The sequence below is a fragment of the Chlorocebus sabaeus genome, chromosome 8 (genome assembly GCF_047675955.1).
Source record: "Chlorocebus sabaeus isolate Y175 chromosome 8, mChlSab1.0.hap1, whole genome shotgun sequence".
Lineage (NCBI taxonomy): Eukaryota > Metazoa > Chordata > Mammalia > Primates > Cercopithecidae > Chlorocebus > Chlorocebus sabaeus.
The window spans coordinates 18265357-18290860 of record NC_132911.1 but is presented as its reverse complement, the minus strand read 5'-3'; the positions used below and the strand labels follow the sequence as shown (position 1 = coordinate 18290860).

At 37.9% G+C, this 25504-nt stretch overlaps 1 protein-coding gene across 7 annotated transcripts in view; it reads left to right on the top strand.

Annotated features, from left to right (window-relative positions):
* Positions 1–25504, top strand: part of PSD3 (pleckstrin and Sec7 domain containing 3) — a 555746-nt gene that overhangs the window by 286067 nt on the left and 244175 nt on the right. For all 7 annotated transcript variants that reach the window (XM_007961788.3, XM_007961789.3, XM_007961791.3 and 4 more), the window contains 2 exons: positions 2337–2449; positions 4356–4414. In XM_007961788.3, the coding sequence (XP_007959979.2) occupies positions 2337–2449; positions 4356–4414 (172 nt within the window). The remainder of the gene's footprint in view (positions 1–2336; positions 2450–4355; positions 4415–25504) is intronic.

Below are 25504 nucleotides of genomic sequence, written 5' to 3'. Positions count from 1 at the left end.
GGTTTGTTCCATGCTTTTGCTATTGTGAATAATGCTGCCATGAACATGAGTGTACAAATATTTCTTCAAGACTGTTTTCAGTTGTTCTGAGTAGGGAGTTTAGTGTTTGAATGATCAGTTTAACACACACACACACACAGAGTTTATAGACTGTAGAATTTTTTTCCTATAGCCCAATAGCCCCCTTTTTTTTTTTTTTTTTTTTTTTGAGACAGAGTCTTGCTCTGTCATCCAGGCTGGAGTGCAGTAGCACCATCTTGGCTCACTGCAACCTTCATCTAACAGGTTCAAGCAATTCTCCTGAATCAGCCTCCCAAGTAGCTGGGACTACAGGTACGCACCACCATACCTGGCTAATTTTTTGTATTTTTAGTAGAGACAGGGTTTTGCCATATTGGCCAGACTGGCCACGAATTCCTGACCTCAGGCAATCCACCTGCCTTGGCCTCCCAAAGTGCTAGGATTACAGGCATGAGCCACCCTGCCCAGCCCCAATAGTCTTTTAAGGTGATACTTTGGAATTAACTCTTCAGTGGAATAAAAATGAATGTCAACGTAATCAGTAGAAAGTATCTGTATGGCTAACACGGTGAAACCCCGTCTCTACTAAAAAAAAATACAAAAAACTAGGCAGGCGAGGTGGTGGGCACCTGTAGTCCCAGCTACTCGGGAAGCTGAGGCAGGAGAATGGAGCGAACCTGGGAGGCAGAGCTCAGTGAGCTGAGATCCGGCCACTGCACTCTAGCCTGGGCGACAGAGCGAGACTCCGTATCAAAAAAAAAGAAAGTATCTGTAAAACTGTTTCCAACAATACCCTCTTTGTCTGACCTTTTCAAAGGAAGATGTCTAAAACTCACTGATTGTCACTTTTTGCATTATATTGTATTGCAAGTTTCTAAGAGTAGCTGAAGGTAACACCTAGTAAGCATTTAATTTTAAACACTACTTATAAAATGTCAGTGTCTAGAATAATTCTGAGATCAGCTAGCGTAACCCTTTAATTTTACAAGTGAAGAAACTGAGGCCTGGGAGGTGAAGGGAGGATGTTTGGACTGGAGTGTAGTACTCCAGTGATTCATTGCGGGACTCTTTTCGTGCAGCAGAGGTACTCAGGCTTTCTGACAAAAACAGTTAACAGTGGCTGAGAGATGTATATTTTTGCCTTGCATTCTCATGTAGTTTATCAAAGTTAAGAAAAATTAAAGTTTTGTCAATATATAGTTTGTTAACCTTAATTATATCTATAATAAAGAAGAAGGCAAAATTTTCATAGAAATGAAGCTTATGGTGTGTTTCTTACAATAGTAAGATTTCTTAGAAATTTTGAATGATTTTTTTTCCTTCCTATCTCATGTTTAGGAAAATGGATCTGCATTGTCAATAGAGGGTCATCTGGATTAATCTCAAATAAACAGTGCTCTTAGTGACTCTGAGTAGATTAGTGTGTGGTTTTTGACACACTTCCTATAACTTAAAGATATTTTTATACATAAACTGATTTCATTATATAAGGAATAAATTACTTATCTCCCGATTTCCTCCTCCCATAACAAATTAATATTAAAATGTGATAATAGACAAAATTAATAGAAATCTCCTATGTACAAAGCAATGTAAGTTATAGTGGCTTTAATAGAGATGACAATCATGTAACAAAATTACAGAAGCACCCTGATGCGTGTAGAGTTTTAAAACCTAGCCTTTATGATGATGTATTGAGTCTTAAGTGGTCTTTTTTTTTTTTTTCCTGACCTTTTAAAATTGGCTACTTGACACTTGATCATAATGAGGAAATTACCTACCTTCCCAAGGCTTTCTTGATGTATTGACCACTCTGTTACCACCCTGTCATCTTTTAAGTTGACTTTTTCTTTTCTTCTTCTTCTTTTGAGACGGAGCCTCACTTTGTCATCCAGGCTGGAGTGCAGTGGCATGATCTTGGCTCACTGCAACCTCTGCCTCCTGGATTCAAGTGACTCCTACCTCAGCCTCCTGAGTAGCTGGGATTACAGGCACCCACCACCACGCTCAGCTAATTTTTGTATTTTTATTAGAGATGGGGTTTCGCTATGTTGGCCAGGCTGGTTTTGAACCCCTGACCTCAAGTGAATGCCTGCCTTGGCCTTCCAAAGTGTTTTTATAGAATTTAAATACTAATACAAATTTATATTGAATGGCTATCTAGTAAATGATTTTTTTGCAGGCAGAGAATAACTTTATAATATCTTACTTTGTATAATTAATATCTTAGGTTTGTATAAATTGACTTTTAACTGTCAAACAGTGTGATAGCATTTTCTAAAATTTCACTTTTTAAATTTTTAATTCTCTTGTAGGTATTTCTTTAAAGCATTTTCTCTCGTGGGAGAAACTCAAGAACGAGAGAGAGTTTTAATACACTTCTCCAATAGATATTTTTACTGTAACCCAGATACTATTGCTTCACAAGGTAATCTGATACAAATACTTGAATTTCTTTTTTATATCAATGGTTATTTTCCTTATTATGAAAGTTAAATTTTACTATGAGAAATTATGTAACTTCAATTAGCTAGTGATAACTACTAACACTTCTATTTACTTCATTCTAGTCTATTTAATACTTAATGTCAAATTGGAATTAGAGTTTTGTTTTTATCTGCATTTTCTTTCATTGTGAGCATTTTCTCATGTCATTAAATATTCTGTAAAAGGATAATATTTAAGGACAGCATGTTATCCTTTACTCTTATTTAAATTATTTTGTTTTCCACTTCTCTAGTATGACAGCATACTTGAAATGTTCGTGATTTGTCACTCTACGATTTTATGTAATAAAATTTCAGTTTTCTTATTTCTTATACATTTGGCCTCTACGTTTCTTGTTGAAAGCTCATGTATCTAGAGTTTTGGGGTTAGTTTTGGAAATATGAACAAATCTCACTGGTGGTTGCACTGTGCCTCTAGTTTTTTTGCTTGATATTAATTATAATGATACCACAAACTTCTGTTGATGATTTTAATAAACTATGAATTTATGCTTATTATATTAGTTTTACAAAGTAAACGACTTAATTGTAAACTGTTTATTTGTGGATCCTACCTTGTTGAAGGAGAGATCTTTCCTCCATTTCAATTCCTGCAATAAAGCACACTTTTCAGTGTTCGAAGTGAAGCACTTTGACTTTCAATTGGAAAATCTTTCATAAACTTACAGATTATGGAGTAAATCACTGAGACTAGATTCACAAGAAATAGTAATTACCTCTTAGCTTCAGTATTGCCAATTAATCTCGATAATGTGCTTGGTATGGGCCAAGGTGCTTGCCTCTACCTTCTCTCCTTCCCCCAGGCTGTAGTCAAAGTTAATTCATCACCTGATGAAGGCCACATTTCTATCGGTAAACTGATGCTGTTTGGACCAGTTATTCACTATCTCTGTCACCATTAGCCCTGACAAGAGAATAAAAGAGATAAAAGCGGACCGTTTTTATAAGAACTTTCTGCAAATCTAAGAAGATGTTTACATTCTTGGATAAAAAAAGAAATACGGATTTGTGTACTTAATTGGCTGTTGATAAGGATATTTGAGAGTTGGCTGCTGAGTTCTTAAAATACTTTGGAGAATTTGTTTTAAATATATGTAGAACTTGTGATAATAAAATGGTACTAGAATAAATACACTTTTAGGCATTTGGTAGCATCTACTAAGAGACACTGATAACAGAAATCACCTACTATACTAAAGAACTTATCTGTTAAAAATACCCTGCCTTTAATTTATGAGTGCAGTAATTAGACCTTTCTAATTTAGCGTAAATTGGTAAGATTTTTACCGCATCTGAAACTGCTATTATCTACTGTACTTGTATAGAGAATTAGTGGAGTGAGACTAAGGAGAACAACTAATTCTAATGTTTGGAAATGAGAATCTTTACTCGGAGAACATGTTTATGACTTCAACCTAACAGAAATGTGTCTTTAGACGTTCATATTTACTTGTCTTCCATTGTAAGCAATGCTTGTCTGGATATCCCTGTACTGTGTATAGATCCTTAATTATTGCTGTAGCGCAAAACCCTAGAAGCCGATTTGTTGTGTCAAAAGACACTGTTTCAAGGCTTTACATGTGTACTACCAAATTGTCCTCCAGAGAGGTAAGAACAGTGTATCAACAGTGGAGTCCAATTCTGTGCATTCAGGTTCTTTCTATATGGAAATTATTCTCATCCATTTTTTGTTTCTTAAAACAAATAAGCCTGTACCTAGCACAGGACTGTTTTTATAGGTTCTGAATGTATCCTATTAATGATAACAAGGTGGAGTCCAACAGTAGAAAGCGAATTCTTGCTTTCTTTTCTTGTGTCTTTCTTCAGATGGAGTCCATTGCCTTACCTGTGCAATAATGCTTCTTAATACAGATCTACATGGCCACGTAAGTATGGATTTGTGAAACTTAGATCCAAAACATGTCGGGCTTATCTCTACTTTTATGTTTGTACACATTTATTTTCTGCCTCCCTGTTCCTCATTCTCTACATGGTTCCCATGGCAGGTGAATAAAAAGAAACCTTTGAAAAAAGAAAGAATTTTTTTATTTCACATACTAGCACAGAGTATCATTTTAAATGCCTGGTCTTGGTGCCTAGAGTTGTTTTCGTAGTAATGTGTGTGTTCTGTATCTTCTTTGTCCAGTAGATGGCAGACAGAGCTTTTATTTGTTTTTGTTTTTTGGTTGAGAATTGCAGTTGATAGGTAATAATGGAGAGAATATAAGTTAGATCTGAAAACGTGAATCGTGTTTTCACTACATACCATAGTGAGTCGAATAACTCAGGCTTTCTTATGGTCCTCAGTTTACCTAGTCTTTTACTAGTTGAAATAATAAAATAATCTAATCATCCTCTCATCATCTACTTAAGGTAGAGGATAAAGTTTTACAATGTATAATTGTACATACACTTGCAAGTTTTGTAGAAGTAGAATTTTAGCATTTACTCTAACTCTTCCTAATACTCTTCAGAATAAATGAACCTGGGACTATGAAGTAATTTTTGCTCTAAGTAAATATAGACTAATCCATATTTAACAAATTCTAATTTTATTTTTAAGAAAAAGTCAGATGTCCACATAGAGTATATGATCCCTTGATTTGCTGTAATATATCTTAAAATTTAAAAATTACATATAAAGAATTGACATTTAGATATTCTGCTAGTCACATAATTTCCTTTTTCCAAAAATACAGTGTTCCCTTTTTAAGAAAGGCACCATGGAGCTCTATGGGACCATTAAGTTGGACGAGCTGTTAAAAGAGGAAGGGATTCAGGGGAGAAAGGGTTCCACCACCAGAAAGCAAAGAGGAGACAGAGTGATAGAATCCCAGTTTCAACATCATTTTAACATATCTCAAAATACTCAACTAGAAAGTTCCTTTTGCCATTTATAAGAGGTGAATTTAGAATCACTTGTAAACATATGTAGCACGTGTCCAGAGACAATACAGATTAAGAGAATATAGATCCTTTCAGGAAGCATTCTTGGGCAATAGCACTGCTAATATATCATGTGGAAATGCAGGCATTTCACAGTGTGAACATTGATGTGGGTACCACAGTGTAACATTTATCTAGCTTGTTAAGGGGATGGCCAGTCAGTGGATTGTCCTGACCACGCTTTGCCTGTTACTGGCCAAGCAAGTTTTCACTGTATCGTCTGCCTGTTTGGCGATAGCAGTTGCTCTTTGCACCCTTCTTTCCCTTAACCTTTCTGGCCAAAGGAGATAATGTTGACTGTGTTTGGCCATGTATAGCATTGATCCAAATCAGTGATCACCAACATGAAGAATTCTCTTCACATTAGATATTTTGAGGTTCCATCAACATATAAGAGTTGTATGTTTAGCATCTGTTAACTGAGAAAATGTTTAATGATGGGAGGAAAAAAATTCAGTAATATTGCAATTTCTGTTTAAAGGTTGCAGATCTCTTAGAGCTTTTGTCACATTTTTGATGATTTGTTTGTACTAAATCCTTGATTGCGTTTTTTAAAAGCTAATAGCTTTAATAATACTTTTGCATACGTATGTATCTTACTCATAACTTGAAATGTAGCAACTAATAAAGATGTTATTTTTTTATTAGATATCTCAGCATGCTTGATGGCTAGATAAGCTGTGAACACCCTAGTGTCAGTAGCTACAGGTTTATTGCTGCAAATCTAGGACATTTGCCCTTCTTTACACTTACAAGGAATTCAAAGGAGATTAGATGAAGCATCCTGCTTCTTCTTGGCAACTGGGATGGAAGAGAGTTTATAGAAATTATCATTTTAATATTATCTTGAATTAGGCCAATCACAGATGATTAATTGGCAATAGTAGCAAAATTACTGACAGAAGAGGGAGAAAAATTATCAATAACAGTGAATCTCTGTCATATTCAGGATCATGTGTTTGGTGATGAGTAGTTCTCTGTTGTAAAAATGTGTGCGATATACTTGGGATTGTCTGTTTACGTTTTCTGTATTAGTTTTCTATAATGCATGCTGTTACAAGTCTGTCGAATATAAAGTAGCTATCATAAGAACTAACCATGTAAATGTGTTTCTTCTATCTTTCTCCTCTGGATTCATTTTAAAAATAAATTATTCTTCTAGGTGGTAAGTTTTTAATCCATAATTCTGGATGTAGCTTCTCTTGCATCATGATTGCCTGATTTTTTTGTTGTTGTTTTAGTGTCTGTTTGACTTATTAGCATGACCCCTATGAAATCGAATCATACAGGAGATAAAATGAATTATTTCTACTGCTCTGCTCCTTTTCACCTTCTCCTTAATGCTATGCTACCTAGAGTATGACCACCCATTACTTGATCCAGTGCCAGAATAATCTTCATGGGGAGTACACTAATAAACCATTTTTCTTTTTTTCCTTACCATTGTGTTGTGATAGCAATACTGCAGCATGATCTGTCTAAGAAGTGCCAAGACCAGCCTGTCCTCATATGATTTGAATAGGGGAGGGCTGACTCCCCTATTGGGAGATTAACTTGTTTTGGCTGCTCTTGGTGAACCTTTTTCCTTCACTCTAAGGAATGATGTACTGAAAATGCATTGCTATGGGCCTTGGTTTGGCCTGCTAATTTCCTTACTAATAAAATAATGGAATGTGTACTAACATTATACTTACACTTAGCTAATGTGGCATGTTGAAATGCCTCTCTTTCTCTAATTTTCCCCTTCAACAAACATATATATATATAGTGTGTGTGTGTGCGCGCCTCCTCCTTTCCATACTCTTCGCTATTTGGGTAAGGATTAGAAGTGAGTAAGGCAATGTTCGTGGAAGCCACATGTCCTCTCTAATGGAGTTGGCTAGGCTGACCTCATTAGGTTTCACTGAAGACATGGTAGCAGGTTGCTGAGGTGCTATGATGGGAAAACACTGGGGAGGTGTTTTAATTTCATGTTGGATTATATTAAACCTGTCTAATTAGGCTCGGTAAAAAACAATCTGTATATATAATACTTGGGGGGAGAAATTCAGTACCTGCTTTTAAAAAACATGTGTGACTGATTGATCATTTTCCTAGCAATAGTATCTACTTGCTTTGACTTGTCTGCAAGTAGTTTATTCCCTTATAATTGTAGTGATGTGGCGAATTTGCCATATAATTTGTTTTATTTTCAAAATGCCTCTTTATCTACAAAATACATATGTAAATTAAACTTCTGTACATACAGATACATTTCTCTTAAACTCTAGGGTTTCTTTCTTTGCTATATTTGGAAGTAAGTTTTATTGAATATTGCTTGAATTATCAACAAGGAAAGAGTTGAAAGTCTTTTTCTTAAACCTTGTTTGAAATGGTATGAATAAGATTTGATGTGTTAGAATAAGTTTATACTTACTGCTTGTCTGGACAGATCTTCGAATGTGTTTTATTTGTTACCACTAACTAGCTTGCTTGTACTTCAGTCATAGTTTTAGTCAGGTTCCTACCATGCTGGCAGGATTATCTCCCAGGGCTGGTGTTCTAAGGTAGTAGGAGGGTTAAATATAGAATTGCATAGCACTGAGGAGTGAGATAGATCGGAGCATAGTCATTTGGCCAGTTTCACAACTGGAAAGTCAGAAGAGATACACAAGTCAGTGGCTGGCCAAGGTCAGGCCATCGTAAGAGGCAGTAGCCAGGGCATTATTTTAATCAAGATTTTTTGACAAAATGTACCTTTTAATATCAAGGCTCGAGATTTTCAGTAGCAGTTTTATCCAGCGTCCCTCTGTTCTCCAGTATTGGCAGGAGCCAGCCCAGCATGTACAATTGGTGTAAGAGCCTGGTTGTGGTTCTTAAAGGTGGCTCTCTTTATTGGGCTAGGCCTCCTACGTATACTTTGCCCCTGACATACTCAGAGCATGTTGAGTATCATGCCCCCTGTGGTCTGAGTTTAATGTATGAGGCAGGACCTTACTAATGTTTTTAGTATTGGATTATAAGTTTGATAAGGGCTAAAACCATAGCTAGTACAACTTACTGGTAGGGAGAAGAATATAGTCAAGGAAGAAAGTATGTTTAGGTTTTGTAACAGAACAGTGTTTAAAAAAAATATGTGGAGTTCAGTGTGAGTTAGATTGTAGGATTTCATTATTTCTTTTCCAGTCTATAAAATTAATTATTGCATTGGCTTTCTAGGAGCCTAGAATCTTAAATACTGGATAAATATTTGGTTTATTGTCAGTAGTGGAAAATGACTATTATAAAAATTATTTTAAAAATTTAAAGTTCACATTGTGCTATTTTATATTTTCATTGTCAAAAGCATCACAGACTTCCATGAAGCTGATGAACCTTATAGAGTTAATATCCTCAAGAACTCTGCATCTGTAATGATTACTGTTGTAACTGGCAGCTGCCTTAAATACATTTGCGTGCTGTCCTCTCATCTTCGTGCAGGATAATATCTTCCCTGTGGATACCTCTTCTGTCTGTGCTTCTCTATCTGTGACGCCCTCTGCCATGAAAGCTATCATTGGCATTCTATTTTCTCTCTGAGCTTTCCCCTGCTTAGATTCCAGCCATGGTCATAATTTTATTGTGCCAGCACTGCCTTCTCCTTTGGAGTGCTCTCTCCTACCTCCTTGGTGCCGTGTCTGTGTTGTCTTTCCTATTTTTTCCCCCCTAAATTATTATTTGCAAAGATCTTTTTATGTATAACTTTTTAAGGTCAGGGGTACATGTGCAGGATATGCAGGTTTGTTACATAGGTAAACAATTGCCAATGTGGTTTGCTGCACAGATCATCCCATCACCCAGGTATTAAGCCTGGCATCCATTAGCTATTCTTCCTGATGTTCTCACTCCTCCCACCCTCCACCCTCTGACAGGCACCAGGTGTGAGCTGTTCTGCCCCATGTGTCTGTGTGTACTCATCATTCAGCTCCCACTTAGAAGTGAGAAAACATGGTAATGGATTTTCTGTTCCTGCCTTAGTTTACTAAGGATAATGATCTCTGGCTCTGAGTGGGAGAAAAAAAATTGTAATTTATCCACCCGACAATGGTCTAACATCCAGCACCTACCAGGAACTTAAATGTTCTGCATAGCTTTTGCTATGCGGAAGCTCTACAGTTTAATTGGATCCCATTTGTCAATTTTTGCTTTTATTCCAATTGCTTTTGACATCTTAATCGTGAAATTTTTGCCCTTGCCTGTGTCCAGAATAGTATTACGTAGATTTTCTGCTAGGGTTTTATTGCTTTTGGGTTTTACATTTAAGTCTTAAATCCATCATGTCCCTGTAAAGGACATGATCTCATTCCTTTTTGTGGCTGCATAGCATTCCATGGTGTATATGTACTACCTTTTCTTTATTCAGTCATTGATGAGCATGTAGGTTAATTCCACGTATTTGCTATTGTAAAAAGTGCTGCAATTAACATTTGCATGTGTGTATCTTTATGACAGAATGATTTCTGTTCCTTTGGTATGTACCTAGGAATGGGATTGCTAGGTCAAATGGTATTTCTGGTTCTAGCTCTTTGAGGAATTGCCATACTGTCTTCCACAATGGTTGAACTAATTTACACTCCCACCAACACTGTAAAAGCATTCCTTTTTCTCCACCACCACCTCACCAGCATCTGTTGTTTTTTGACTTTTTAATAATACAGCCATTCTGACTGGTGTGAGATGGTATCTCATTGTGGTTTTGATTTGTGATATTGATCAGTGATATTGAGGTTTTTTTCATGTTTCTTGGCTGCATGTATGTCTTTTGAGAAGTGTCTCTTCATGTCCTTTGCCCACTTTTTAATGGGATTCTTTGTTTTTTCCTTATACATTTAAGTTCCTTGTAGGTACTGGATATTAGACCATTATGAGATGGACAAATTACAAAATTTTTCTCCCATTCTATAGACTGTCTGTTTACTCTGATACTTTCTTTTGCTATGCAGAAGCTCTACAGTTTAATTTGATCCCATTTGTCGATTTTTGCTTTTATTCCAATTGCTTTTGACATCTTAATCGTGAAATTTTTGCCCTTGCCTGTGTCCAGAATGGTATTGCCTAGAGTTTCTGCTAGGGTTTTATTGGTTTTGGGTTTCACATTTAAGTCTTAAATCCATCTTGAGTCGATTTTTGTATGTGGTGTACGGAAGGGATCCAGTTTCAGTTTTCTGCATATGGTTAGCCAGTTTTTCCTGCACCATTTATTAAATAGGGAGTCCTTTCCCCATTGCTTGTTTTTGTCAGGTTTGTTGAAGATCAGATGGTTGTAGGCATGTGGTCTTGTTTCTGGGTTCTCTATTCTGTTCCATTGGTCTGTGTGTTCATTCTTGTACCAGTACCATGTTGTTTGGGTTACTGTAGCCTTGTAGTACAGTTTGAAGTCAGAGAGCGTGATGCCTCCAGCTTTCTTCTTTTTGCCTAGGATTGCTTTGGCTGTCTGGATACGTCTTTGGTTCCATATGAATTTTAAAATAGTTTTTTTCTAATTCTGTGAAGAATGTCAATGGTAATTTAATGGGAATAGCATTGAATCTATAAATGACTTTGAATAGTATGGCCATTTTCATGATATTGATTCTTCCAATCTTCTATGAGCATGGAATGTTTTTCCATTTGTGTCATCTTTGATTTTTTTGAGCAGTGGTTTGTAGCTCTCCTTGAAGAGGTCCTTCATTTCCCTTGTTAGCTGTATTCCTAGGTATGCTATTCTTATTTTAGCAGTTATGAATGGGAGTTCATTCATGATTTGTCTGTTGGCTTGACTGTTGGTGTGTAGGAATGCTAGCAATTTTAGCACATTGATCTTTGTGTCCTGAGACTTCGCTGAGGTTGCTTATCACCTTGAGAAGCTTTTGATCTATGCTTTTACCTGACTTGGAGCTTCCCAGACACAGTGGCCCCAAGGCTGTCATCCCTGGAGCTTCTCAGTGGTCCTAAGAGAAGAATCAGGGCTAGAACTCACAGTTTCAGGGGGTTTCTAGTAGGGTCTGGCATTCATATTCACCAATACTCTTTCTGTCTCTACAACAAGGATATGGGGAATAATAGCCTGAGAACCTAACCATTAGTTGTTGAAATGTTTTTATAGAAAAATGTCATGATCTAAAAATGTTGAATTGTAAAATGAATTTTAGAATATAATTTACTATCATATTACCAAAGATCTAGACTTTAATAGGAATCCTTATCTAAGTATGCCATAGGTTAATCTTGCACTGGTCAATTTTGTTGGATGCTATGACCTCTCAGAGTGAAAGCCTTCTTTCCTTTTTTCCATCCTCTGTTCCTTCACCTGTCCCCTTTCCCCACCCTCTAGCCTCCCACTTTTGGTAGTTTTGCTTTTTTTAGAACAGATTTATATATGGGAAATACCTCAGGGTAGCTTTAATCAGTTGTGTCACTGGGCCTCATTGAGGGACCTCATATTATCTAACTTATACATTATTCAGTCTTCTTATCATTGTAAGCTTTTTACATTGGCACAGTTCTGTTACAGAACGTGATAAGGGAAAGCAGGTCAACTTCTAAGTCAGTTTTGCTCTTTCTTACTCCTTGCAAATTGATTGTGGAGGAAGGAAGGAGGAGTGAGGATGAGGGTGGCTGAAACCCCTGACTCTTCTTTCCAATCCTGTTGCTTACTTTAATGCCTGTCCTGCTACAGCAATCAAATTAAAAATTGTTTGGTTAGTCTTTGTCATTTGACGGTGAGTTAGGTGTGTTTATCTTCTCAAATGTTAGGGGAAGTGCTTTCTAGGAAATATCAATAGAAATCTGATATTTCAGTGTTCTCAAGCTTTTTGGTCCCAGGATAACTTTATACTCTTAAAATGTTCGAGAACCCCCAAAATCTTTTGTTTATGTATTAATGTTTATCTGAAACTAAAACTGATAAGATTTTTAAATTGCATTAAATCATTAAAAGCCCATTAAGTGAATAACACCTTTATGAATAATAGTTATACTTTCCCACGTGAGAAATATATTAAAGAATAGTGCTTACGATTGTTGCTCATCTTTTTATATTTGGCTTGGTAAAACATGGCTAGATTCTCATATCTGTTTTTGTTTATAGTTGGTTGCAGTGTATCAGAAGTCATGTATCTTCTAAAAAACTCCACTGTATATTTCAGAGAATGAAAAAAATGTTTTTAGTGTTACTGTAAAAATAGTGTTGACCTCATGGACATCTGGAACAGTGTCTCTGAAACACTTTGAGAACCATTGTGCTGAAGTACTATTTTTAGTTCCTTTTTTTCTTTTTACCACTCTGGCTCCTTTTTCAAAGGCAGGATATTATAGGACAGGTGGGAAAAGTCCCAATGACATATCAGATTCTCCTAAATGTTGAGCTTTTAGCACTTAAATGAGCTCTGTGATTAGGGTTTATGAAAGAGCACATTGAATATCTGCTGTAGTCCTGGTTTGAAAATTTACAAGGGGTCCTCCTTTGCCCACCAATCATATATTTAAAAAGAAATGGACACCTGAGGGCAGCATGACATAATCAAACTTACTTGATAGCAAAACATACCAAATAAAAGCGAAATAGGAGCTTTCAGCAGAGTCACATAACCGGAGTAATTACCAAGTTAGTAGTATGCCTTTCCACCATTTATTGTAACATGTTGGAGGAGGTGGAATTGTCATATGGGAGAGTATGCCTGCTGTGTTTTTAATACCCTGAGATTCATGAAGCCAGAATTTACCAATGGATGAGGAGGGCTTTTAGTTTCTCTGAAAGCGTGTTTTCCACAAAGCTTCCAGACCTGACACTATTAAAAATGAAGAATTTTAGAATCATTATGCTTAATTCTTCAACCTCTGAATCCGAGTATATGCTGTTGTCTGCTTTCCTGGTGAATACCTAATTGACACAGATGGCCTACTCACAGCTCTCCTAGGGCTGATTTTTAAGTTAGGCAATGGTCAGAGCTTTGTAGAAGGTTCCATTGCCAGGAATGGCACGCTCGGGCACGCTCAAAGAGTCTTGGTCACCCGTATGCTGAGTGTGGTGCTGGAGCTTGTATATAGTTTCTGGCTGCTCCTGATATGAATAAGATTCTCTATCTTCACTTTCCCCTTTGCTCTCATTATTGCCACAGAAGTTGGGAGCTGCTTCTCTGTTATGGTTGGGGGGAAAATGCCCTTTGTTTTAACAAAGCAAAAACCTGCATTTGGAGAATAGAATACATCAGGGTGCCTAACCTGTTTGCCTGCTCACTCATAATGTTGTCCTCAATACCAATACCACTTCCTTCTGCTTTTCTCTAAGACAAGGGGTGGACAAGTTATGACTCATAGGCGAAATCCATCTGGGGCTTGTTTCTGTAAATCAGTGTTATTGTAAATAGCCATACCCAGTTGTTCACATCTTCACACCAATTACAGTGTTGAATGACTGTAACACAATATATGACTTGCAAAGCCTAAAATATTTTCTCTCTGGTCCTTTATAGAAATTTACAGAATTTGTCTGTTTTGGACTCTTGCCCTTTGTTCATGAAACCTGCTAGAACTTGGACACTTGTTTCCCCAAACTCTTTACTAAGAATTGTATATGGGAATGTATTAAACGTATCGAGGATAAGTTTTTCCAGAAATGATAAATTTATCAAGGAACTTTTCTCTAAAGGGTGTTTAATGTATCTTTAAACGAACACAGAGAAAACATCTTTTTATCGTAAGAAAACATTTGAAAATGATAATATTGTCGATACAGAGAGTAGCCTTAAATTGTCATGGGATGACATAAGCCCCGATATAGAGAGTATTTTGACTTTGGATTAATATTTGCTCTCATTAAGGACGATACCTTGATTAGCTAAATATTTAAGAATTGGGCCTGCCTGGAATTTTGGGGTTCCAAATAGAATTCTTTTATTTATTTTCCATTTTGTCATCTATTTTGTTATTTGATATTTTTTAAGTTTGATTGAAATGCCTACTGATTTTAAAGGTAATGATCCAGAGCTTCATCTTTAGTTGCATCTGTTTTGATCGAAAATGTATTGATTTCAAGGTACTGCTTCTGTGCCTCTCAGTGCATCAGGAGGCATTTTCAAATCTCCATGCTTTATTTATTTAATGGGAAGAAATTTAAAATAGGAGAAAGTACTATTAAAATACTTCATTGGCATGCAGCTGGTCGACATTTGTTTCAGAGCAGAACTACTTCTATGCAAAGTTATCCAAAACTAATTTGGGAAGAAAATGAGTAGAACTATGTCAGTGTATGAGCTTCTCTTGGATACTTACGAATCCTTGAGACATAAAATCACTGATAAGAATCCACTGTATTTATTGAGTAGTGTTTGCCTGAATAATAGTATTTTAAAATAATTGATACAGCTTGCTACATGACAAAGGAGAAAAAAATCCAGACATTATGAGGAGTATTTCTTGATGACAAAGACTTCATTTTACTTTTACTCCCTATGGAAATGGTGTAAAGGCCTGAGTGGAAGGAAGGTGTTTAAATACGTGCCAGTAAGCAGCAAAATGGACTGATCTGACTTCTCACCTTTTGTTCCTAATAATTTTTGCCTAGAAGAATTATCGATGAGTCAAAGAGTGCAATAAACAGATGTAAGCAACTTCAGCTAGTCAAACATTCAAGAAGTTGTTGGACATTTTTAACACATAGACAACCACATCTCTTGGTTATCTTTATTCTCTGCATCGGTAAGAAAAGGCACAGTCTATTGGATGATTGTACTAATGCTTACTTACTGTGTAGGACTCCAGGTATTTGAATCGTCTTTTGTTGGTCTGAATCTGTATGTCCATCTTGCCCACCTATCTGCCATTTTTCCTAATGGCTGTTTCAAAGTCCACGTCAGTCAAACTGGTATCTTTATGCTGACATAGATAATGGTATGGTCACTGTTGACACTGGACAGAAGGCAGTGCCAACTAAGCAGTTAAAATAAATCTGAATTTAGGATGAAGTATGATTTCATAGACCAAAACAACTTCATGGACTTAATGTTTTGAAATGTTATGTATTATGACAGTTATTACTTTGATGTTTTCATTTATTCCTTAAAGTAGAAATTAATGGTGTCCTGAAAAAACCCTTTTGACTCTGTAGCCTTTAAATATCTTGTTCCTGAATCTCCCAAAATAATTTTTTAAAGATAGTATCTCTTCTTCAGGTTTAAAGTTGGAAACTTTTTATTGTAAGTTTAAGTATAGGCATATCTCATTTTATTGTCCTTTGCTTTATTATGCCTTGTAGTTACTGAACATTTTTCCTAACGAAGGTTCATGGCAACCCTGCGTCAAGCGAGTCTATCAGTGCCATTTTTCAATGAACCATCCCCATGTAAGATGGCAGACTTAATTGATAAATGTGTATGTTTTGACTATGCCAAAGACTGGCAATTCCCCCATCTCTCTCTCGTCAGGCCTCCCTATTCCCTGAGACACAACAGTATTGAAATTAGACCAATTAGTAGCCCTAGAATGGTCTCTAAGTGTTCAAGTAAAAGGAGGAGTTTCATACCTCTCACTTTAAATCAAAATCTAGAAATGGTTAAGTTTAGTGAGGCTGAGACAGGCCAGAAGCTAGGCCTCTTGCACCAAACAGTTAATAAAGTTGTAATGCAAAGGAAAAGTTCTTGAAGGAAATTAAAAGTACCATTCCAGTGATCACAACAATAAGAAAGCAAACCAGCCTTATTACTGATTCAGGGAGAGTTTTCTTGGTGTAGGTAGGGTATCCAACCAGCCACAGTATTCCCTTACACCAAAACCTAATCCAGAGCAAGGCCCTGAGTCTCTTCAATTCTGTGAAGATTGAGAGAGGTGAGGAAGCTGCAGAAGGAAAGTTGGAAGCTAGCAGAACTTGGTTTATGAAGTTTGAGGAGAGAAACTGTCTTCATAACATAAAATGCTTGGTGAGGCAGCATAGTACTAATATGGAATCTGAGGCAAGCTATCCAGAAGGTCTAGGTAAGATATTTTTTCCTAGAAACAAGGAAGAACATTTTATAATAGTCAATTCATCAAGGTGATAAAACACTTCTAATCAATGTAAGCCTCTGTGATAGTATGATAAATAAGAAATACAGATTTGGTCTCTGCTCCTGGTTCTTGAAATGAACGTCGTGAGTGATAGGAGTTCTGACACAGAGCTCCTAAATGCCTTGGATGATGATAGGAGCATCGTTTATGCTAATGAGGCAAGCCTTGGTGAGCTCCTAGATAAGCTCAGCATGGGGACAGCTTGTCTGGGGAAATAACCGTGTGATTAGAGGGGTGGAATTTTCAGCCTCCCCTCCTTCCTCACACACCCCACCTCCAGTGAGCAAGAATAGGCTGAAGGTTTAGTTGATACCAATGGCCAATGATTTAATCAGCAATGCCTGTGTTATAAAGCCTCTGTAAAAACCCAAAGTATGAGGTTTGGAGAGCTTTGAGGTTGGCAAGTACATCTATGCACTTGGAAGGTAGGCATCCCAATATCACAGGGACAGAAGTCCCAACACTAAGGATCTTTTCAGACCTCACTCCGTGTATCTTTTTATCTCACTGTTCATATCCTTTGCAATATGTTTGATATTAAAGGGATAAATGTTTCCCTGAGTTCTGTGAGCCCCCCTAGTAAATTAAACCCATATAGATGGTCCTGCAAACCCCCATTTATAGCTGATTAGTCAGAAGTGTAATTGACAACCCACTGCTACCAATTGACATCGGAAACTTGGGGTGATCTTGTAGGACTGAGCCTTTAACCTGTGTGATCTCATGATATCGGCAGATACATAGTGTTATAATTGAATTATAAAACACCCAGCTGGTGTCTGCTGGAGAATTGGTTGTGTATGTGGAGAAACCCCACATACCTCAGTGACTATTGTGTTGAGGGTTGTGTGAGTGTAGGGACAAGGTTTTATTCCTTCTGAACACATAATAAGCCATGAAAGAACAATGGAGAGAATTGGAGGGAGAAGTAGTTTTATTGAGAAATTAGTACCATACTTTAAATAATGCTTAGAATCACCACACAGGATATCAACAAGGAAATAGACTTGAAAAACGTAAAAACCAGCTAGATCTAACAGATATCTAACAACAGGAGATTAATCTTTAAAGTATACATGGAAAATGCTCAAGGACAGAACAGAAGTCTCAAGGGATTGAAAACATACAAAACATGTTTCTGGACATAATAGAATGATATTAGAAATCAATTAAAGGACATTTATGGTAGTCATACAATATACTCCTAAGTAACCAATGGTTCCAGAAAAACATTTACAAGAGAAACTAAAAGATAGTGATGAAAATGAAAATATGTTAGCTAGTTGCATTGGCTCACGCCAGCAGTTTGGGAGGCTGAGGCTGGCAAATCACTTGAGGTCAGGAGTTCGAGACCAGCGTGGCCAACATGGTGAAATGCCGTCTCTACTTCAGAATACAAAAAGTTAGCCAGGCCTGGTGGCATGCACCTATGGTCCCAGTTACTCGAGTGGCTGATGAGGGAGAATCACTTGAGCCCAGGAGACGGAGGTTACAGTGAGCTGAGATCGTGCCACTGCACTCCATCCTGGGCAACAGAGTGAGACTACGTCTCAACAACAAAAGCAAAATGAAAATACAACATAAAAAGTTAGGGTATATAGCTGATGAATTGCTGAATTGCAAATTTATTGCTCTAAATTGCTGTATTTTAGAAAAATGTCAAATTTACAATCTAACCTAATGAAAGAAACAAAAGCAAACTCAGTCCAAAGAAAGGAAAGAACAGTCAGAGCACAGATGAATGAAATAGAGAATGGAAGAGTAATAGAGAAAAAACAATGAAGTCAGAAGTTTATATTTTGAAAAGATCAACAACTGACAAAAGTTAAGTTAGACTGACCATGAATAAAAGAATCCTCAAATTACTAAAATCAGTAATAAAGAGGGCATTATTATTGGCTTTATAGAAATAAGTATTGTAAGTGAATATTGTCAACAGCTATATATCAACAACTTAAGATAACCTAGATGAAATGAACAAATTCTTAGAAAGGTAAAAACAACTGAAACTCAAGAGGAAACAAAATCTGAATAGATCCTTAGCAAGTGAAGAGTTCAGTAATAAAAAAAACTTCCTACAAAGAAAAGCCTAAGATCAAATGGCTCTACTTGTGAATTGCATCAACATTTAAAGAAGTTTTAACATCAATTTTTTTACACCCTTCAGAAAAAAAGAGGAACACTTCTCAAATAATTCTATGAGGGCACTATTACCCTCATACCAAAATGAGACAAGTCATAATAAGAATATCCCTTATGAATATTTCTTGCATTCAAAAACAAACCTAATTCAGCAAAATATAAAAAGGATTATATAGCATGACCAAGTGAGACTGCCACGCCCTTCCTACAGCCATGTGCCACTCACCTGCGTGCCATTTGGAGGCTTGGTGATGACCACTAGGCCATTTGTACCCCCACTGCTGGCACCCAAAGCTGTAGCTTGGGGCCCCAAGTTAGCCCTCTGTTGCTGTTGCAGCCACAGACATTATGCATGCCACCTAAGGGCCTGAGGACCCATTCGTTCAGCCCATTGTTGCCACTGCTAGCACACGGACACTCCACTTGAAGGCCACGGATTGGTCCAACTGACCTGCTTTTACCAATATCCACATGTGTTGACTGAGGTCCTGCATATCCGTCCCACAGTTGCCATGATTGTTACCTAAGAACTAGCCTGCCTGATGTCCCTTTCACTAGCAAAGTCTCACTACAGCCTTTACTAAGAGCCACAGCTTTATCCACTGAGGAACTCATAGACACCACTGATGCTAAAGATAGCCAAAGAAGTCATATGGAGACTGCACTGCTTCTCCCACCCAGAATCAAAGCCAAAATGCATTACCCAAACAACACTATAGATAGCTCTATAGAAAAAAAATGTCTTTCCCTTCGAAACCCAATCCATAGTGTTGGATGAAGCAAATGTTACACCAGATGCATAGATATAAATGTAAGGACACAAGAAACATGAGAAATCAAGGAAGCATGAAACCTTCAAAGGAACACAATAATCCTCCAGCAACAGATGCCAACATTTAAAAAATCTATGAAATACCTGATAACGAATTCAAAATAATATTTCTGAAAACCCAGGTACTGCAGAAAACAGATGAACAATGAAAAGAAACATTTCACAATCTGTATGAAAAATTCAACAAAGATGTCAGAAAGAAATTAAATAGAAATCCTGAAACTGAAGAATTCAAAGAGTAAAATAAAAAATATAATCATGAGTTTCAACAACAGACTCTAGATCAAGCAGAAGAATTTGTAAACTTGAAGACAGGTCTTTTGAAATAACCTAAGCAGATAAAATTTTAAAAAAAAATCAAAACAAAGCTTATGTAACACATACAGTGACCAAATATTGGAATTTTCAGTTTTCCTGGGAGAGAACAGATTGGTAAAGGCATAGAAAACCTATTTAATGAAATAATAGGTAAAAACTTCTCAAGTCTTGGAGGAGATACAGACATCTAGATATAGGAAGCTCAAAGATCTTTCCAGTATATTCTACCCAAAAAGTTCTTCTCCATGCCACTTCATAGTCGAACTGTTGAAAGTCCAAGAAAAAGAGAATTCTAAATACAGGAAAGGTGTCAAGTCACATAGAAGAGTATCCCTATCACACTAACGGCAAATTTCTTAGCAGAAACATTACGGGCCATGTTCCACGGTGGAAAGGTCTATACAACCCTACCCCCAAAGTTCAAGGAATATGAGAGGCCAAAGAGGCTGACAGATTCAGTTTCTTTGAAACATTTAATAGGGACTTAGGAACATTTAATAGGGATTCTGTCTTGGGAGGTACCTCAACAGACAAAGATGGTGCATCCCTGTGCCTTTACTCCCAAGACCAAGGGCTTGTATGCCATAGAAAAAGGGTATGCGTGCATCAGAAGGACTGTGTAGGAAAACTGCTTAAGAGCATTTTTTATAGCAAGTACAATAACATTTAGATTGTTTTGACCTAGGAATGGGATTTACGGTGAGTACGTGCTCTTAAACAAGTAAAAATAAACTGGAAATCTTAGAGGCCTTCTTGGAACTGGGGTTAATGAGAAATCAATGTGATCGATGGAATTACTTTGGCCACTACAGTGCAGGAGAAAATGAAATGATAAATCCAAAACAACACCAACAAAAACACAACTGTCAGCCAAGAATATTATACCTGGAGAAGATTCTGGTATGTTTTATCTTTGTTCTCATTGGTTTCAAAGAACATCTTTATTTCTGCCTTCATTTCGTTGTGTACCCAGTAGTCATTCAGGAGCAGGTTATTCAGTTTCCATGTAGTTGAGCGGTTTTGATTGAGTTTCTTAGTCCTGAGTTCTAGTTTGATTGCACTGTGTTCTGAGAGACTGTTTGTTATAATTTCTGTTCTTGTACATTTGCTGAGGAGTGCTTTACTTCCAATTATGTGGTCAATTTTAGAATAAGTGTAATGTGGTGCTGAGAAGAATGTATATTCTGTTGATTTGGGGTGAAGAGTTCTGTAGATGTCTATTAGGTCTGCTTGCTGTAGAGATGAGTTCAATTCCTGGATATCCTTGTTAACTTTCTGTCTCATTGATCTGTCTAATGTTGACAGTGGGGTGTTGAAGTCTCCCATTATTATTGTATGGGAGTCTAAGTCTCTTTGTAAGTCTCTAAGGACTTGCTTTATGAATCTGGGTGCTCCTGTATTGGGTGCATATATATTTAGGATAGTTAGCTCTTCCTGTTGAATTGATCACTTTACCATTATGTAATGGCCTTCTTTGTCTCTTTTGATCTTTGATGGTTTAAAGTCTGTTTTATCAGAGACTAGTACTGCAACCCCTGCTTTTTTTTCGTTCTCCATTTGCTTGGTAGATCTTCCTCCATCCCTTTATTTTGAGCCTATGTATGTCTCTGCATGTGAGATGGGTCTCCTGAATACAGCAGACTGATGGGTCTTGACTCTTTATCCAGTTTGCCAGTCTGTGTCTTTTAATTGGAGCATTTAGTCCATTTACATTTAAGGTCAATATTGTTATGTGTAAACTTGATCTTGCCATTATGATAATAACTGGTTATTTTGCTTGTTAGTTGATGCAGTTTCTTCCTAGCCTTGATGGTCTTTACATTTTGGCATGTTTTTGCAATGGCTGGTACCGGTTGTTCCTTTCCATGTTTAGTGCTTCCTTCAGCATCTCTTGTAAGGCAGGCCTGGTGGTGACAAAATCTCTAAGCATTTGCTTATCTGTAAAGGATTTTATTTCTCCTTCACTTATGAAACTTAGTTTGGCTGGATATGAAATTCTGAGTTTAAAATTCTTTTCTTTAAGAATGTTGAATATTGGCCCCCACTCTCTTCTGGCTTGTAGAGTTTCTGCCGAGAGATCTGCTGTTAGTCTGATGGCCTTCCCTTTGTGGGTAACCCGACCTTTCTCTCTGGCTGCCCTTAACATTTTTTCCTTCATTTCAACTTTGGTGAATCTAGCAATTATGTGTCTTGGAGTTGCTCTTCTCGAGGAGTATCTTTGTGGTGTTCTCTGTATTTCCTGAATTTGAATGTTGGCCTGCCCTACTAGGTTGGGAAAGTTCTCCTGGATGATATCCTGAAGAGTGTTTTCCAACTTGGTTCCATTTTCCCCCTCACTTTCAGGCACCCCAGTCAGACGTAGATTTGGTCTTTTTACATAATCCCATACTTCTTGCAGGCTTTGTTCATTTCTTTTTCTTCTTTTTTCTTTAGATTTCTCTTCTTGCTTCATTTCATTCATTTGATCCTCAATCGCTGATACTCTTTCTTCCAGTTGATCGAGTTGGTTGCTGAAGCTTGTGCATTTGTCACTTATTTCTTGTGTCATGGTTTTCATCTCTTTCATTTCGTTTATGGCCTTCTCTGCATTAATTATAATGGTTATCAATTCTTCCACTCTTTTTGCAAGATTTTTAGTTTCTTTGACCTGGGTACGTAATTCCTCCTTTAGCTCTGAGAAGTCTGATGGACTGAAACCTTCTTCTGTCATCTCATCAAAGTCATTCTCCGTCCAGCTTTGATCCGTTGCTGGCGATGAGCTGCGTTCCTTTGGAGGGGGAGATGCACTCTTATTTTTTGAATGTCCAGCTTTTCTGCCCTGCTTTTACCCCATCTTTGTGGTTTCATCTGCCTCTGGTCTTTGATGATGGTGATGTACTGATGGGGTTTTGGTGTGGGTGTCCTTCCTGTTTGTTAGTTTTCCTTCTAACAGTCAGGACCCTCAGCTGTAGGTCTGTTGGAGATTTCTTGAGGTCCACTCCAGACCCTGTTTGCCTGGGTGTCAGCAGCAGAGGCTGCAGAAGATAGAATACTGCTGAACAGCAAGTGTACCTGTCTGATTCTTGCTTTGGAAGCTTCCTCTCAGGGATGTACTCCACCGTGTGAGGTGTGGGGTGTCGGTCCGCCCCTAGTGGAGGATGTCTCTCAGGCTACTCAGGGGTCAGGGACCCACTTGAGCAGGCAGTCTGTCCGCTCTCAGATGTCAGCCTCCATGTTGGAGTTGCTTGCGTCTGCAGAGGTTTCTGCTGCTGTTTTTTTGTTTTTGTTGTTGTTGTTATTGTTTAGCTGTGCCCTGTTCCCAGAGGTGGAGTCTACAGAGACTGGCAGGCCTCCTTGAGCTGCTGTGAGCTCCACCCAGTTAGATCTTCCCAGGGCTTTGTTTACCTACTTAAGCCTCAGCAATGGCGGGCGCCCCTCCCCCAGCCTCGCTGCTGCCTTGCGGTTAGATCGCAGACTGCTGTGCTAGCAATGAGGAAGGCTCCATGGGCGTGGGACCCTCCCGGCCAGGTGTGGGATATAATCTCCTGGTGTACCCGTTTGCTTAAAGCGCAGTATTGGGGTGGGAGTTACCCGATTTTCCAGGTGTTGTGTGTCTCTGTTCCCCTGGCTAGGAAAAGGGATTCCCTTCCCCCTTGCGCTTCCCAGGTGAGGCGATGCCTCGCCCTGCTTCAGCTCTCGCTGGTCAGGCTGCAACAGCTGACCAGCGCCAAATGTTCGGCACTCCACAGTGAGATGAAACCAGTACCTCAGTTGATAATGCAGAAATCACCTGTCTTCTGTGTCCCTCGCGCTGGGAGCTGGAGACTGGAGCTGTTCCTATTCAGCCATCTTGCTCCGCCCCCCTCCCCACTACTCTGTTTTTATCCAAATGTAAGGAAATTACTGTCAGGGTTATAAGGCATCCCTGTATTTATTACAGTACTATTCTTGATAGCCAAGATACAGAATTAATCTGTGTCCATCAACTTATGAATACACAAAGAAAATGGGGCACGTATACATAATAGAATATTACTCTTCCATTAAAATGAAATCTTGGCATTTATGGTAACGTGGATAAAACTAGAGGTCATTATATTAAGTGAAATAAGTCAGGCATTGAAAGACACATATTGTATGTTCTCCCTCATGTGGGAGTTTAAAAAGTTGGTATCATGGACGTAGAGAGTATAATGATAGTTACCAGAAGCTGTGGATAGTGGTGGTGGTGGGATAAAGGGAGATTAATCGAAACATATAGTTAGATAGAAGGAATAAGTCCTATTGTTTCATAGCACCAGAGGATGAATATAGTTTATAATTATTGAATGTTTCAAAATAGCTAGAAGATTTGAAATCCCAACACAAAGAAATAGTAAATGTTTGAAGTGATGGGTATCCAAAATATCCTTATTAGATTATTACACATTACATGCATATTTCAAAATATCACATGTACTGACTAAATATAGTTACTATGTGTTAATATTTTCTTAAACTTAGATTTCAGATGAACAATCTAATGAAACACTGTAAAGAACTAGAAAAGCAAGGTAAAAAAACTCAACATTAGTGGAAGGAAAGAATAAAGGTCAGAGCATAAAAAGTGAAGTTCAAATTTTAAGAAACAATTTAAAAGGTCAAAAAAAAAAGTCAGGTTTTTTAAAACATAGGCAAAATTGGCAAGGCACAGTAGCTCACACCTGTAATCCCAGCACTTTGGGAGTCCGAGGTGGGCGGATCAGGAGGTCAGGAGATCAAGATCATCCTGGCCAACATGGTGAAACATGTCTCTACTAAAAATACAAAAATTAGTTGGGCATGGTGGCACATTCCTGTAGTCCCAGCTACATGGGAGGCTGAGGCAGAAGAATCGCTTGAACCCGGGAGGCAGAGGTTGCAGTGAGCCAAGATCATGCCACTGCACTCCGGTCTGGGCAACAGAATGAGACTTCGTCTCAAAAAAGGCAAAATTGACAAACTTTTTGCTAGTCTAAGAAAAAAGACCAAAATCAATAAAATCAGAAACAGATACCGCAGAAATACGGAAAAAAATCAGAAAATCAGATACCGCAGAAATACGAAATCATTAGAGACTATTGTGAAAAAGTATTCCCCAACTACTTAGAAAAACAAGAAGTGGAGATATTTTTGGAAACATACAAACTACCCAGAAGGGTCAAGAACCGTGAAGTTCATCGGGAACTCTGAAGAATGAAAAAACTTCAACAGACCAGTAATGAGTTATGAGATCAAAGCACTAATAAAATGATCTCCCATCCAAGGAAAGCTCATGACCTGACAGTTTCACTGCTCAGTTCTAGCAGACATTTAAAGAAGAACCAGGCCAGATGCAACGACTCAGGCCTGTAATCCTAGCACTTTGGGAGGCCGAAGCAAGCAGATCACGAGGTCAGGAGTTCGAAACCATCCCAGCCAATATGGTGAAACCCTGTCTCTACTAAAAATACAAAAATTAGCCAGGTGTGGTGGCCTGTAGTCCCAGCAACTTGGGAGGCTGAAGCAGAAGAATCGCTTGAACCCAGGAGGTGGAGTTTGCAGTGAACCGAGATCGTGCCACTGCACTCCAGCCTGGGCAACAGAGCGAGACTGCATCTCAAAAAAAAAAAAAAAGAAAGAAAAAAATGCCAGGCGCAGTGACTCATGCCTGTAATCCCAGCACTTTGGGAGGCTGAGGCGGGCAGATCACGAGGTCAGG